This window comes from Halyomorpha halys, unplaced genomic scaffold, assembly GCF_000696795.3.
Source record: "Halyomorpha halys isolate HHAL.00 unplaced genomic scaffold, Hhal_1.1 Scaffold1217.1, whole genome shotgun sequence".
Classification (NCBI taxonomy): domain Eukaryota; kingdom Metazoa; phylum Arthropoda; class Insecta; order Hemiptera; family Pentatomidae; genus Halyomorpha; species Halyomorpha halys.
In genome coordinates, this window is record NW_027108416.1 from 237,751 (window position 1) to 252,274 (window position 14,524).

Sequence of the window (14,524 nt, forward strand, 5' to 3'; positions counted from 1 at the left end):
ATGTTTTATCCTTAACGAATAAAAATACCAACACTAGCATTAAAAATTACTGTTTTCTAATTTATACGTAGTCCCTAATCATAAAATCTAAAATATTATTTCATTTTAATTTTTTTCTCTTCATCTTTTTCTTAATAAATCTTGATAAAAAAAATTTACTTCTTACATTAACCATGTAAAGCCTACACCTGATAATGATCTGATATTAAATAAAAATTTTAAAAAATCGTAAATAGGTTCCCTATCTCTGATATAATAGTTGGTTCTTTCAGATCTGATATCAAAAAGTGTGGGGACGAAAGATACCTACTCAATACTGCCGTCAAAAATCAGAAGCATTATTTCAGCATAACAAAATTAATTATTATTAGATTCCATTTAGTGAAATTGGATCGTCAGTAATTTTCTTGGCTTTGATAATTTTCTGTATATTCCATTTAATAAATTCAGCATACTAATGCTTCTAAAACCGATCATGGTTCAACAGAATGATTAGATATCTATCCTTGAGCTTATTATCAGCATATTCGTAGTAGGTTTAATCGAATGTTTTATAAAAGTTTTTATAAAAAAAGAGGGGACCGCTGTTCTCCGCGACGTCACCGTGGTGGGGGCTTCGCCCCAGTATATGTCCTGCTGGCGGGAACAGAACCTGACAGTTCTCTGGAAACCTTCTGCTTCGATATGGCTTCTGGTAAGTTGGGTTTATTCTTGCTGTAATATTATTTATGATTTGTTTTTATAATGTTATAGTAAATAATGTGAGTGTTACAGTTTTCATGGGCCGAGTGAAATAATTGTCAAGGATCAATATTAAACGGCCCATCCTTTGATATTTCAATACACTCATAGGCATCTTATATAAAAGGGAACTTTTTTTGACCCATGACACAGAAACCATTATCCTCAACACGACTAAATATAATCTTCAAATAATTTAATAAAAATTACATTCATTGTGTAAGAATTTTTATCTTTCAACCCTCAAAATAGATTTTGAAAAACGAATTTGACCTTTCATAAATTCACAATCAGTCATTCACTAATGATGTAAATGATATTTACGAGTCTGCTGAATATTTTTATTAAGTAAGAAAATATTTAGTTACAAAGGGAACAACAAGCTAATTAATTTTTTTTTTTAGAGCAGATATTCTTTCATATCCTAAGATTCAATGTTCTATTTTATATTAAATAATCTATTGCACAGGTGTTATGAGGTCTATCAACTACAACACAATATTGAGAACTCTAAAGACCCTTTAGTACAAAATGATTTTTAAGTTGCATATTTGTCATATTTTTTTTTTTAAATCCCTTTCCATAGTGCAATAAACTGTAAAAATGAGGCTATTTCATCCTCATTTGGAGCTCTTGACGTGAAATTATAATAAATTAGTTTGTTAGATAGTTCCTAACGGTATACAGTTTTACAAGTTCATCCCTCTAAACTTATTTTTTATGTGATGTTGACATGATTATCGCTGGGTCATGACAGTGGAATGCGGTGTATGTCTAGTGGGTAATAATAAGTTTCTAATCTTCTCCAGTTCACTTAGCTCCGGAATTTATAATGCGTTGTGATTATTTCTTTAAGGATTCTGATGGCAAAGGTATCTTCAGGACGAATTCATATCAAACACTTTTTTGATTTAACGCATCTTGCAGTCATAAATCGCCCGAAATCAATACATTGTTTGATGATCATCATCAATGGCCTTATGATCGATAATAAAAAATATATATATATTTTCATTATTCAATTTCTCGTAATAATCCGTTATTACAATTTGAGTATCCACGGACGACAGGGTAGACCCTAATGCATGATATGACAGCTCGGGTAAATCCATAATGATGGCGCCTCAGTAAAATGACTTCAGAATTTTATTTAAATTAATTTTTTTCACTAAACTTTTTATATTACATGGACTTCTATTTTTAGGGTTATAATGCATCTGTCTGATATAAATGTTTTCGTTATTAACATTGCATACCGTTATCTGTGTGCAATCGATCCAACGTCATTAGGGTTTAACTCTTCGGTATAACCAGTTTATGCATTACGAAATTATGTCAGATCCTGTTTGATCGGTGTTGACAAACAGCTGATATTTACGACTGTATAATTCTCTGGGCTAGGACTGTTATCAGTATGCTTATCGGTTATGCAACTTTTTGGGCCGGTTCACGATAAACCGATGACCAGAAAATATTCCATACCGACGTTGTCATCATAGAACTGGATTGCACGTTCATCGACTGTTTAATGGAGAGGACTCTTCCAATCTATATGTTTGGAGGTGTTCTTTTAGTTTCTTGTCTTAAATTTGTTATTATGTCCTTAATTGAAAAAGTAAGTAAGTTATTTAAACCATATTGTTTTTGAGATCGAAGACCTATCAGGTCTTGGGAATAGACCTGGTGCATACACTCAGAAAATTCTTGGATCCTCTTAAAATCGGTATTTTGTAGCCGCAACTAGAAATCTTTCACTTGCGATATCTAACATTCAAAAATGTACAAGGCGCTTGCAATTGGTTGACAAAAATTAATTAATAACAATAAATACCACCAATGTAAGTTTCGCTCTTACATTCTAAATAGGTAGAAATTACAAGGCCAGTACAAGCCGAATAAAGATGTTGACTAAACTATCGCAAGTGAGTGCTCTAGTCAGGTGTTTCGTCCGGTAGAGCAAAATTAATCAATTACAACTTTTTAATCTCTGGGATTTTTAAATGCAAGTCTACACTTGTATTTCAAGCAACTGGCTCAATTTATGCTCATTATGAGAGTAAAAATCACAAGTGGATGCCTAGGCCTTATGAAAATTTTAACATATTTACTATATTTGCGATTCGAAACATGTCAGCATACGTTCCGGTATTAAAATTTTAAAAATGAAATATTCAATAGACTATTTTGCTCCAGAATTCAAACTTCAAAATTTCGGAATAGTTGTAATTTTAACTGAAGTCTAAACATTTAATCACACCGTGGATTAAAACTCCGAGACGTGGCAAAGTGAGAAAAAATTGACAAAAAGCGCTTAAAAATCGATTACACTATTTTTCATATTTATTTGCCATTGCAATAGATTCGATTGTTTTCATAGACACACAAATTAGAACAATCACAGTTAACAAATAGGCTTGAGTACCGAACCAAAATCACTTCAGCCTGCTTTGTTATTAAAAAATTAATATTTTTTGGTTCTGTAGTCCCTGAACACACAAATATTGTTTTATAATTAAGATCATTATTTGTAACTGGCTAATCGGTAATTTCTCCTATTTTAATACAATTTTGTATATTTTATTTTTTTATTGGCTAGAAAATAATTAGAAATCAAATTAGTCAGGTTTTAAAACATTGTAAGTAAATGTAGAAAATAACGAAAGTTGTTTTATTAAGGAATACTTTAGTTCAACCTTCCTTTTAAACTATAACTTATTTTTGTCTCTTATTTTATGTCTTTAGAAATTATGATAAATATTCAACAAGGGCCTGGATAGAAAATCAGTTTAAAAATTAGCTTAAAGTAACTCTTAAACCTAGGGATAGAGATATCTGTTGAAATCTATGTTGCAAAATTAGTCGAAGTGGTGGGCGAAGAATTTGAGACTTCTGGGAGTCCACTCTATTGTTTTTTATGAAAATGAGGTTGGCCTTGAAGATGAAGCAACTAGCTAGTTTGATTTTAAATTATTTTTATTCAGTAAACAAATAAAATAAAACAAAATTCAGTCCTATCTGGACATACGGAGTTGAGCTTTGGGACTCTACTAACTTCGAATTCCTACTTACTTTACCAGAAATCAATCCTTCCACTATAAACTCACTAACCATTATAAAAACCCTATAGTTTCAAACTTTGCTTCTGAAAAAAAAAATTGAATTAAAATATAGAAAAATTAGTTGAACGATTATTAAAAAGAAGAACAATTATTTGTGATCGCGAAATACATAATCAAAAATTATTATTAATTTTTGGATATGAACTAATAAAAAAAAAACTAACAAAGCAGGCTGGTATAGAAGGTGCAGGTACTCAACCCTTTTTGTTTTGTGCTTTCATTGCAATTTGGGTGTCTTGATTTGTTCATTATTCAAAAATAAACAACTGCTTTAAATTTAATCTATCTGTTATATATAAAGACAGTTTCTCATTTACTAAAAACTTTCTAAGAAGTTTACCAAGCAGGTACGCCCTTATTTTAATGTTTCTTGTAATAAAAAAATTACAAGTTAAAAAAAAAAATTTATCTACCTATAAAAGAGCAGAGACATAAAAGAGATCCTATGGGCTAGGAATGTGAAAGTTAGAACTGGTTGTAACAGCAATTAAAATGTTAATTATACAATTTAAGTTCACTGCGATAAAACTCTGTCCGTACATTTTTTAAATGAGAAGACTTTTTCTTCTTAAATCCCGTTTTATATTGAATTCCATTTGCATACGCTTAGGAATAAGATTTTTTTTTAAATGCAGAATCGCTTGTTTTCTCTATCATTATAATATATCATTTATTAACTAGTAAAATTTATTCTTGAATAATTAAAATAACATTTTATATTGATGATTTGAGGCAATAGTCAAAATGTTTTACTCCATATTTTATTTTTATATTATTTACAGTTTTTTTTTTTAATTCAGCATTTTTGAAATAATTATGAATTGAGGATTAACAATTAGCGATATGATTTTTATTTTTAAATGCTAAAAACTGTATCAACTTCCGATGTTGTAACAGGAGAAAGGGTTATCAGTTACAGGCGTAACAATCGGATGCGTACTGTCTATGGTTTTAAACCAGCTATTTTCCCAACGATTAAAATTGATATCTACCAAACATATTTAATTTGCTATGATGAAATAGAATTATTAAAATTATAAATTTAGGAAACAAAAAACCGTCACTGATACCAGCCCCTCGGCAAAGCAATAATTAAAATTCTTTTGAGTATCTGTTCTTCATATATTTCTTAAATGTAGACGACTATTTCAGTTTCCACAACATAACTTCTTGTGGATAAAGGTATTATCTTCCAACAGTTTTTGTTGTAATATTTCCTGTTCTACCAAAGTTAGGGCAACTATTTTTGTAGGAAGTGGAAGAAAAACAATTTCCTCACCTTTAAAAACACCCAGGAACATAGTTGGTTCCGTACCTGTCTATCTAAGATTTTGCAGATTGGTACTTAGGTGCTTCCGTATCAAGGCTTATGAAATTCCATGTACTGTCCATAACTACCGTGCTTCAAGAACAACTGTTCCAATTTGGCCCCGAGTGTGAAGAAAATTAGAGATTAGTGCAAAAATAACCCAGTACCATTTTTCTATCAATCCACCTACTACTTTCGTTTATGTTTATTTACATGCAAATATCTCGGGCAGGTTGACTTTTATTTTATATGGGTCCCAAAGAATGAGTTCTCAACATGGTCGTAATCAGGTGAATAGGGTGGCAACTTATAGGATAACCCCTCCATCCCTTATGTCAGAAATTCTCTTGAAGGAAGTAAAAATACATCAATATATAGCAACCTTATAATCAAATAATATATCACATTTATTAAAAACATTTTTTTTTTTAAATTGGATATAAGCACTGTAAATTGGATATAAGGCCTATTGTGCGCTAAAATGAAAATAAAAGTTGTTTTTAATAAATGTGATCTGTTGTTGGAGAATAACATCTAAGAGAATCGCATTTTCATTTAAAATAATTAAATATATTCTCAAATTTCAAAATATAGTTAGTTTATTTATGTACATACTTAATAGAAAAGGTGTTGAAACTATTCTGACCTATGAACTTGTCAGTCTTTGTTTACGTTTTTCTGGATATATATTTTTTTAAATTTAAGTTCTTTATCAGCGATAGTAAAAAAGACTGAAGCCTGCAGAGTTAAATGAATTATTCTCGATTACTAAATATGAAGAAGAACCTATTGTGAACATGAGGATGACACATCTTACTCTCATTAAAAGGGAAAGTGAAGCCAAAAACATTAAAGTTAGCCACACCTTTGGAGCTGAGGTGTACACGTTGAGGTGTATATCCCTATCAACTATACCTTCCTCTCGTTTCAATCTAAACTGAATCCGAACGACGATAAGGGGGCATTGGCTCCAACTCCTCTGCAATACACCTCGATTTCATCAGAAGACTTGACGTTTGGGAATTACTTTTTCTAGAATCTTATTCTTTCCATAATACTCTTTCTTATAAGATACTGAGCAAGAATAACCATAAAAAATGTTTATGGAAAACCCATCCCCCATAATTATGATTCCCTGAATTAAGAAATACGTAAAACTATTCCTGTTGCAGACTCAAGGAAAAGGGTGGCTGTGGTAGGCGCTGGGGTCTGTGGCCTGGCAGCCGCTAGACACCTCGCTGATCCGGCCTGGGGCTTCGACTTCACTCTCTTCGAGATGACGGACAGCGTCGGAGGTACCTGGGTCTACACAGACAAGACCGGCACCGACGAATACGGCCTACCCATCCACTCCAGCATGTACAAAAGCCTCAGGTAGGACAGCCACATCTGACTGCCCATTACCCATCAATCAACCCACTTCAATGAAAAAGTAAATCCTCTTTAAACAATTTTTTCTTTACCAGAACCAACCTCCCGAAGGAGGCGATGATGTTCCCCGACTTTCCGCACACGAAGCAAGGTGTCTCTTATATGAGTTCTCACGAAATTCTTCAATACCTCGATGCCTACGCTGATCATTTCAACGTTCGACCTCATATTAAGGTAAACATTCATATTAAATATCTGTTTATTTATATAATTACCACTGTAATGGCATAGAGAGTGGGTTGGCCTAGTAAGTAGAATATGAAAAATTTGAGAAAAAAAAATTAATTTTAGTGTACGAAAGAAAAAGTAGTAACTAACCCTGAGTAAAAAACTTGTTGTATCAGATATATAAAGACAACGGTAAAGTAATTCATCTATATATAATAATTACAATTGTTAATTAACCTCAAAAACGCTTTTATAAAGTATTTGAATTCATTTTAATTACTAACAACAAAAAATATACCGGAGTTTATAGCATTGCGGATAGTAAGGTGGGCGTGTAATGAGGGACGAATCCCTAAAATGTTAATAAACACTAAACCGAAGGGTAGACCGTAACGTAGATGGGAGGATTGCGTTAAAAAACTGATTTAGTAGATTTGGGTTTGGAGGAGTGCTAAAGGGCAGATGATGTAAGAAGAGAACGATTGGTGGTAACGGCATCGAACCTTCGGGTTCGCTAAGCCTTTATTTATTTATTTAAGAAATAATGAATTCAACTTCATGTTAACAAATTTGTATTTATTCATGTTTCATTGACCATAATCCTATAATGGAATTTAATTTTCTATTAAAGGAAGACCCATTAAATTAAATTAAACAAAAGTTAATTACCAAATTTTTTCTTTCAAGACTGGTTTTCTTGTCCACTTTTGGTAGAAATACAGTTCGTCTCATAATTTCGTTTATATTAGAAAGTGTGCTTTTATAGGTACTGAGGGTAACAAATTTTAACCCAATTCAAAAATTTTTCAAAATATTTGACCATGATTTTGCTCCGCAATCTTCTGAGCCCCATTTGATTTAGAGAGGATGCTCTTTAGCTATGTAGAATATTTTTAATTAATGAATCTTTAGTTAATTATTCAACTATCCTATCTATCGTTAATTAGCAGCATAGAGATGTTTATCTCTGAATGCACAACAATTTAAATATAGATTTCATGTCCGCAGCAAAATATTTATCGTGGATTTGTTATCGTTGTTCCCGGACAAGCAAGGAAATAAAATACGACTCTTTTAAAAGTAAATTAGTTTCCTACATTCGATTGTAACCGTCTTAGAGTAAGATATTAATATAATAATTTATGTTGTATATTAATAAAAATCATCGCTTAAATCAAGTAGCAACAGTATAATTTCGTATCTAATTTTGTCACATGGTAATAACCATGGTTTATCTAAAATTTGCAAAGCTTTTTCTGTGACTCATTTTCCATTTATTTCGATTTTTCACTATTTTAAAACTCGGAAATAAAAAATAGGGCCCGATGAAGGTATTGTTAACTGCCGACTCAAAATGCCTTAAAAGCCTTCTATTTTAAATTTTTAAGTTTTTTTAGAATCTATTTACAATAATCTTAAAAAAGATATTAATTTAAACTAGTAGAACTATCAGCTAATTTCTCCTATATTCACAATAGACAGAGTGTAATATTTAAAAAAATTTATTTTTTTGCAAAAAGTATTAAGAAAAATATTTGGTATTCCATCTCCATTTCAAACCAATTTGATATCACTGGTAATTTCCTCGATATTTTGTGTATTCTTGGGGATTAAAATGATTTCAAATAATTTATAGATGTGTTTTTGAGGTTAATTAACAATGGTAATTATAATTATATATAGATGAATTACCTTACCATATGAGAATTATATGTTCATGGTAGCGAAAAAAAATAATAAGAAGAAGAAGTAATGTCAACTGGTTAATAATAGTCAACGTTTCGCTCCCATTTCAGATCTTCATCAGGGCTAAAATAAAAACATATAGAGGCGGTAAAACTAATATAAGAGTATGAAAGTGGTATGTAAATAAAACAGATATAGAGGTGCAGATATAAAAAATACATCAGCATAAGCCAACTAACATAAAAAATAAATGAGGATAGCAAAGAAAATAAAGTTTAATACCAAATAAATATTTTTTACTTTTCTGACTTATTTTTTATGTTAGTTAACGAATATATTGATGCCTTTTTCATATCTCAACCTTTATATTTTTTTCTACATACCACTTTTTAAAAAGGTATATTAGCTTTATTTTTGTTTTTAGCCCTGATGCCCCCCACCTACTCGGTCTAAACTTCCAGTCTATTATAAAAGACTGATCTATATGACTGTAATAAGGCCAATCTGGACATACAGAGTAGAGCTTTGGGGCTCCACTAAACCTTTGAATTCCTCTCGTATTCAATCCTTACAATCCAAAATCCTTGAAAGTCCTTTCTTTGTCACAAATAAAATTATACATAAAGGCCTTAATGTTCCATATGTAACCGATCTAGCCCGAACCAGATTTCAATCCTTCTATTATAAACTCCCTAACCACCAAAACCCTCTAGTTTCTAACCTTGCTTCTTCTTATATTCCTGACAATCCTCCGAGACGTCTGAAAAGAAGATGGTCTCGAGACCTTCTTCTTGTAGTGGGGAGTTTTTCTACACGCCTGTATCACCCCTATAAAAAAAAAATCAAATTTCCTGCATTTATTTATATATAAATGTACAGTTGTAAATTCCAATAAAAATATGGTGAAAAAAAATGAAAACCTACACTTTAGGTCGAAATGTTGGTTATAAATAAACAGTTAAAACTATTTCTTAATAGCTTTCTTGACCGTAACCCGGACCGTCTTGTAATTATTATTTTTAATTATAGTTTTAGGTTATCATTATTAATATTTAAATACACCTTTTGGTGCCAGATACATCACAGGTTAGAGGTAGCTTGTTTCAGTTAACATATTTTAAACTTGATTTTGGTTCAGGTAGATAAAGTTCTTTCGATTTCGTGGTTGCATTTCCTTACAAAATCAACATAGACGTAACGGGGTCTAGATAAATGCGGTTGTAAATTCAATAATAACTAAAGCATTATATATATTTTATTAAAGTATAAAATCCATTTGTAGTTAATTTTCTATTATAAATTAATTGAGGTTCTTGGAAGTAATGTGAGCTGATATTTCATCAGATAATGGAGCAATCAGCGTTGATCAACCGTAAAGTTTATAGCAGGTTGTCGAGCCACTCGGGGCACGGTGAAATAAACCTCATTGTGGACTTTCATTTCAGTGCTCAAGTTTATGCCCTTCTAAGAAATAATCGTATTCATCGTATATAAATCGTAAATCGCTCTCCTTGATCGTTACATGTGATAGAACTATTTATATTAAAAAACAGATAGCTTACTTAAATGTATAAATAGTAATGCTAAAGATAAACATTAATATTTTTCTCACAACTCCTCAAAGTCAAATATTTATTCGAGTATCTTCGTAATTTTTCTCAAAACATTGTGAAATTCTATGTTTAAAATTATTTTAAAACCAATAGGATGTAGTTCCCACCTGTGCGACTTAAGATTTACATATAATATAAAATATACACTTTTGAGAATAATAATTATTCTCAAAACATTGTGAAATTCTATGTTTAAAATTATTTTAAAACCAATAGGATGTAGTTCCCACCTGTGCGACTTAAGATTTACATATAATATAAAATATACACTTTTGGGGTAACAGAAATACTTCTTTCGTATTATAACAGAAATTTTTACTCCACTTCTTCAGTTCTCACGTTTTTCTTTTGAGCCATGTCATTTTAGAATAATAATCCAAATGGATTAAGTGGTTTTGAGTGAGCAAAAATAATTAGTGCAAAATCAAATAATAATAAAGTAAATTTTAAGTCTTTCATTACAAAAAAAATAATCAAAAATTCCGTCGAAGTATATATGATGCAGTTAGTTCATTATAATTCAATAACAACATGGTTATTATTAATAATGGGATAACTGAATAAAATAAACAAAGAATATTGATAAAAAAAAGACCTGCAATATAATTTATGCGTACGTTTAACAATACTTTCAATTAACTTCCCATCGTCAAAATAAAAATTTGCACTAAGTAATGATAATATAACGTATCTGAACAAATAAAATAAAATAACATAAGTTAGAAAGTGTTCAATTTTTTTATAGAATCGTAAAAGATTTGTTTCGGTTTTTTACTCATTTATTTTTAAATAACCCAATTTAATCTTCTACTCAATCTAGTTTGCTATCGACATAGCAAAGGGATTTACTTTAAATTATCGTACAATGTCACAGATCACAAAACTTCTCGATGTATTTTCTCCCGATTCAGAAGGCATTCTGTAGCCTCACAAGGTCCCCACCTCAGTTTTCCACGCATCGCATACGAAGTCGACATCTTACCCTGAAATAGGTCGACGAATGCAATCTCCATTTCCATTGGAATCGATTGACCGCAGATAGCGATGACCCCGTTCCAAGATTGCAAACCCGGTTGCCCTTGGATTCTTTGCCAGCGGAATATTCCGGTATCTTGGGCATTGAGTCGGAAAATTCCAATGCCGGTACGATATTTAATTGAAATATCTGCTGGAAGCAGTGATGGTACAAGAGTCGCGTGGCTTGGCCTGTCCTACAAGAGGAGCTAACATTGTAACCATGCTGCACAAGGTACATAATGGAGGTAGCCGGTAGGACACAATCGCAACTCCACGGAACATTAATAGTCTTGTAATAGCAGGCATCTCAGAAGATGATTGACCATCCTTTGTATGTTTATAAGAGAATATCTTAAAGTTACTGTTAAGATGTTCCTTATTATTAAATATTTAAGTTTCAGAACCCTAGAAAAATAACTGATACAATACATTGACTACACAGTCGTCACTTTTCCTGAACATCGAGCAAGAGAAAAAAGAGCAAAATCAATATATGATTTAAAATATAATTTTCTAATTTATGAAGCTATCTTATCGTACGTGAAGTATTATTAAAAGTCTTTAAAAGTTTTTTTAAGCAGATAATAAAACCACTAGAAAAATTAGGGTTATTTACGTTAACTGTATTAAAATTGTTATATATTTTTATTTGTTTATTGATATTTACAACTGTATATACAATTGAATTTAATATGAGATATAATACCATACAATGGCACGATACAGTCTAGTGGATATTTTAACCGTTGATAGAACTCTAATTACATTTCAAGAGTAGACGATTTCGAGACCATCTTCTTTTCAGATGCCTAGAAGGATTATGAGGTTATGAAGGAGAAGCAATGATGGAAACAAGTGGATTTTGGTAGTAAGAGAGTTTATCATAAAACGATTGATATATGCTTCTGGCCCAATCGGCCGCATATGGAACCAGATAGATAACTTTATTTGTTACAAAGTAGTGATTAATAAGGATTTTACGAAGAATTTTGAATTGAAAGGATTGAATACGGGAAGTTTTTGTGAGGCTCCAAGGTTTAACTCCGTAAGTCAAAATATTGTTATGGTTTTATAAATGAGTCTTGTAATTAGTTGGAAGTTTAGACCGTTTGTCTTGTAAGTGTTGTAATAGTCAGAATCGACAAGCCCTTTCACGTCTTCTGACCTTTATGAGGATTCCAAGTTATTCGTTTGCTCGGATGCAGCCCTAGTTAGAGAATCTGTCCGACTGGGATGAGTGAAGTATTATTAAAGGGTACTGTAGAACAGGAAGTCAGAGGTTTACGACAAAGGGTAATAGTAATTTGATGGGATTTATTGGAATTTATTTTAATCCTCCAGTTTTGACCCCATTCTTCAAGGGTGGCGATGTGGGATTGGAGGGTTTGGGATATAATGGATGGGTCATTATTTACTAATAGCACACATGTGTCATCAGCAACAATATTTAATCTTAAGATTTCATAGTAAAGAATTATAATTCTTATTATTTAATAATATCGCTTTTTATTTTTATTTTTTTTTTTATCATTACAGTGTCAATAAATAGGACTAGTACCGTCTCAACTGAAATTGTTTGATAAAGCAGTACAGAATAAATATTTTTTTTAATCTAATATTACCAACGAAGATACGCTTGTTTAGCCCAAGAAGACTGAATTGAAACAAACCGTTTCTCGATAAAGCAGTGTCTATCAAATGAATGCACCAATCCAATGCCTTCCTTATATTCTCAAAAGATGTACTGGTACAACCCATTAGGAGGTTTGGTCCAATGTAAGGAAGTACTGTTTTAAGAACAATGGTTTTGGAAAAACATTATTTGGCCAAGATCAGCTCAACCTCTAGTTTTTTTTCTCTAATTAAGAGTTTCCTCTAGAGATTGGGTGTACTCCATTGGGTCTCCAGATCCCATCATCGGTGCATGGCTAATATAACAGAATAAATAATTATTTGCTACAGTCAGACTCGAACGCGGACACAGGAGATATGAAACACAGTGCCTTGCTCACTGAGCAACCTTTTCTCTAAATATATTGAACAGTTTGTGTAAATGTATATTTAAATTATATATGAATACAGTAAAGACCAAAGCAAATATTTTCTTTTTTTTCTATACTTCATTAGAATTATATTTCTTTTTAGTTCCGACATTACGTTAAAGAGGTGAGGCCGGAAGGTACAGGCTGGAGGCTGCTTGTCCAAGACGTCAAGGCTGGTAAAGATCATTCCTACCTCTTCGACGCGGTGATCATCGGCAATGGGTAAGTAATTTTGTTTATAATCTTCAAATAAAAACAGATACGAAGAATGTTGGAATTATTAAAACAATTTCGGTATATACCCTTTGGCAGGCATAACAGCAAACCGAGGTATGCGAGAGTGAATGGAATAGAACACTTCAAAGGAAGGCTCTTCCACAGCCACAACTACAGGGAGCCGACTCCCTTCAGGGGCCAGAGGGTCCTCATCATTGGGGCCGGCCCCTCGGGCATCGACATGGGCTTCGACCTGGCCGCTGTCACCGACACGGTATGCCGCGCCATGTTCAATTGCCTTATAGTTAACCAACTGTTAGTTTGTAGTTAGTACAATAATGGAACAAATCAGTTCCATTATTCAATATGAAGATATTTGTTACTACTAATATATTGTTATTGTTTTATATTTCTGTACCTCGGAGGGATACAACACTATGTCCATTTTTTTCCATATTGACTTTATTACAGAGTTAAAATCAGCTTTTCTCATATTTCTTAGAGGAATAGAGCACTATGTCCAAAACCAGTTAGAACCGGATATAGCATGTTTTAAAACAACACCAAGTCCACTTTCATTTAGAGGGATAGAACACCATGTGGTGTTTTATCCTTCTGAAGCATGTGAATTCCTACTGGACATAGTGTTGTATCCCTCCGAGGTACAGATTTATTATTTAAGACAAAAGTTTCAAACTTACACGAAGTACTCTTTCAAATTTCCAGGTCGCTGTCAGTCACCACACAGACTACGCCACAAAACTCGGATTCCCCCCCAATGTCATCCTGAAACCAGATGTAGACAGGGTGTTAGAGGATGGCAAGGTCTTATTTAAAGACGGGTCTTTAATGGAATTTGACGTAATTTCCTTTTGTACGGGTAAGTCAAGATGATTTTTACTTTCTATTTAGTCCTACAGTTTCTAAGATATTTTGTTGTAATAATTATATTTTATAACCCCATACATCTCATAAAAATAAAAACCGTTTCATGTTGGTATATACATTCTCAAGTGGTTCTGAATTCCATTTAAAATATTGGTTTTTATATTTAATTATTTACTAGTTGTAGTTTAGTATTTATTACATTGTTTCTATATTCAAAATGATCCAGTCAAATAAATATCTGGCTTACGTTTTAGAATATTTTTGGTATTACAAATAGTTCTAATTTAATATATA

General features: G+C 32.0%; 1 protein-coding gene across 1 annotated transcript in view; it reads left to right on the top strand.

Moving 5' to 3' along the window:
• Positions 1–606: 606 nt before the first annotated feature.
• The window catches only part of LOC106688825 (senecionine N-oxygenase), a 20,698-nt gene continuing 6,780 nt past the window's right edge, over positions 607–14,524 (top strand). Inside the window, exons 1-6 of the mRNA XM_014433470.2 lie at positions 607–694; positions 6,342–6,543; positions 6,636–6,774; positions 13,230–13,348; positions 13,439–13,616; positions 14,069–14,222. Coding sequence (XP_014288956.1) covers positions 685–694; positions 6,342–6,543; positions 6,636–6,774; positions 13,230–13,348; positions 13,439–13,616; positions 14,069–14,222 — 802 coding nt within the window. The 5' untranslated portion in view covers positions 607–684. The remainder of the gene's footprint in view (positions 695–6,341; positions 6,544–6,635; positions 6,775–13,229; positions 13,349–13,438; positions 13,617–14,068; positions 14,223–14,524) is intronic.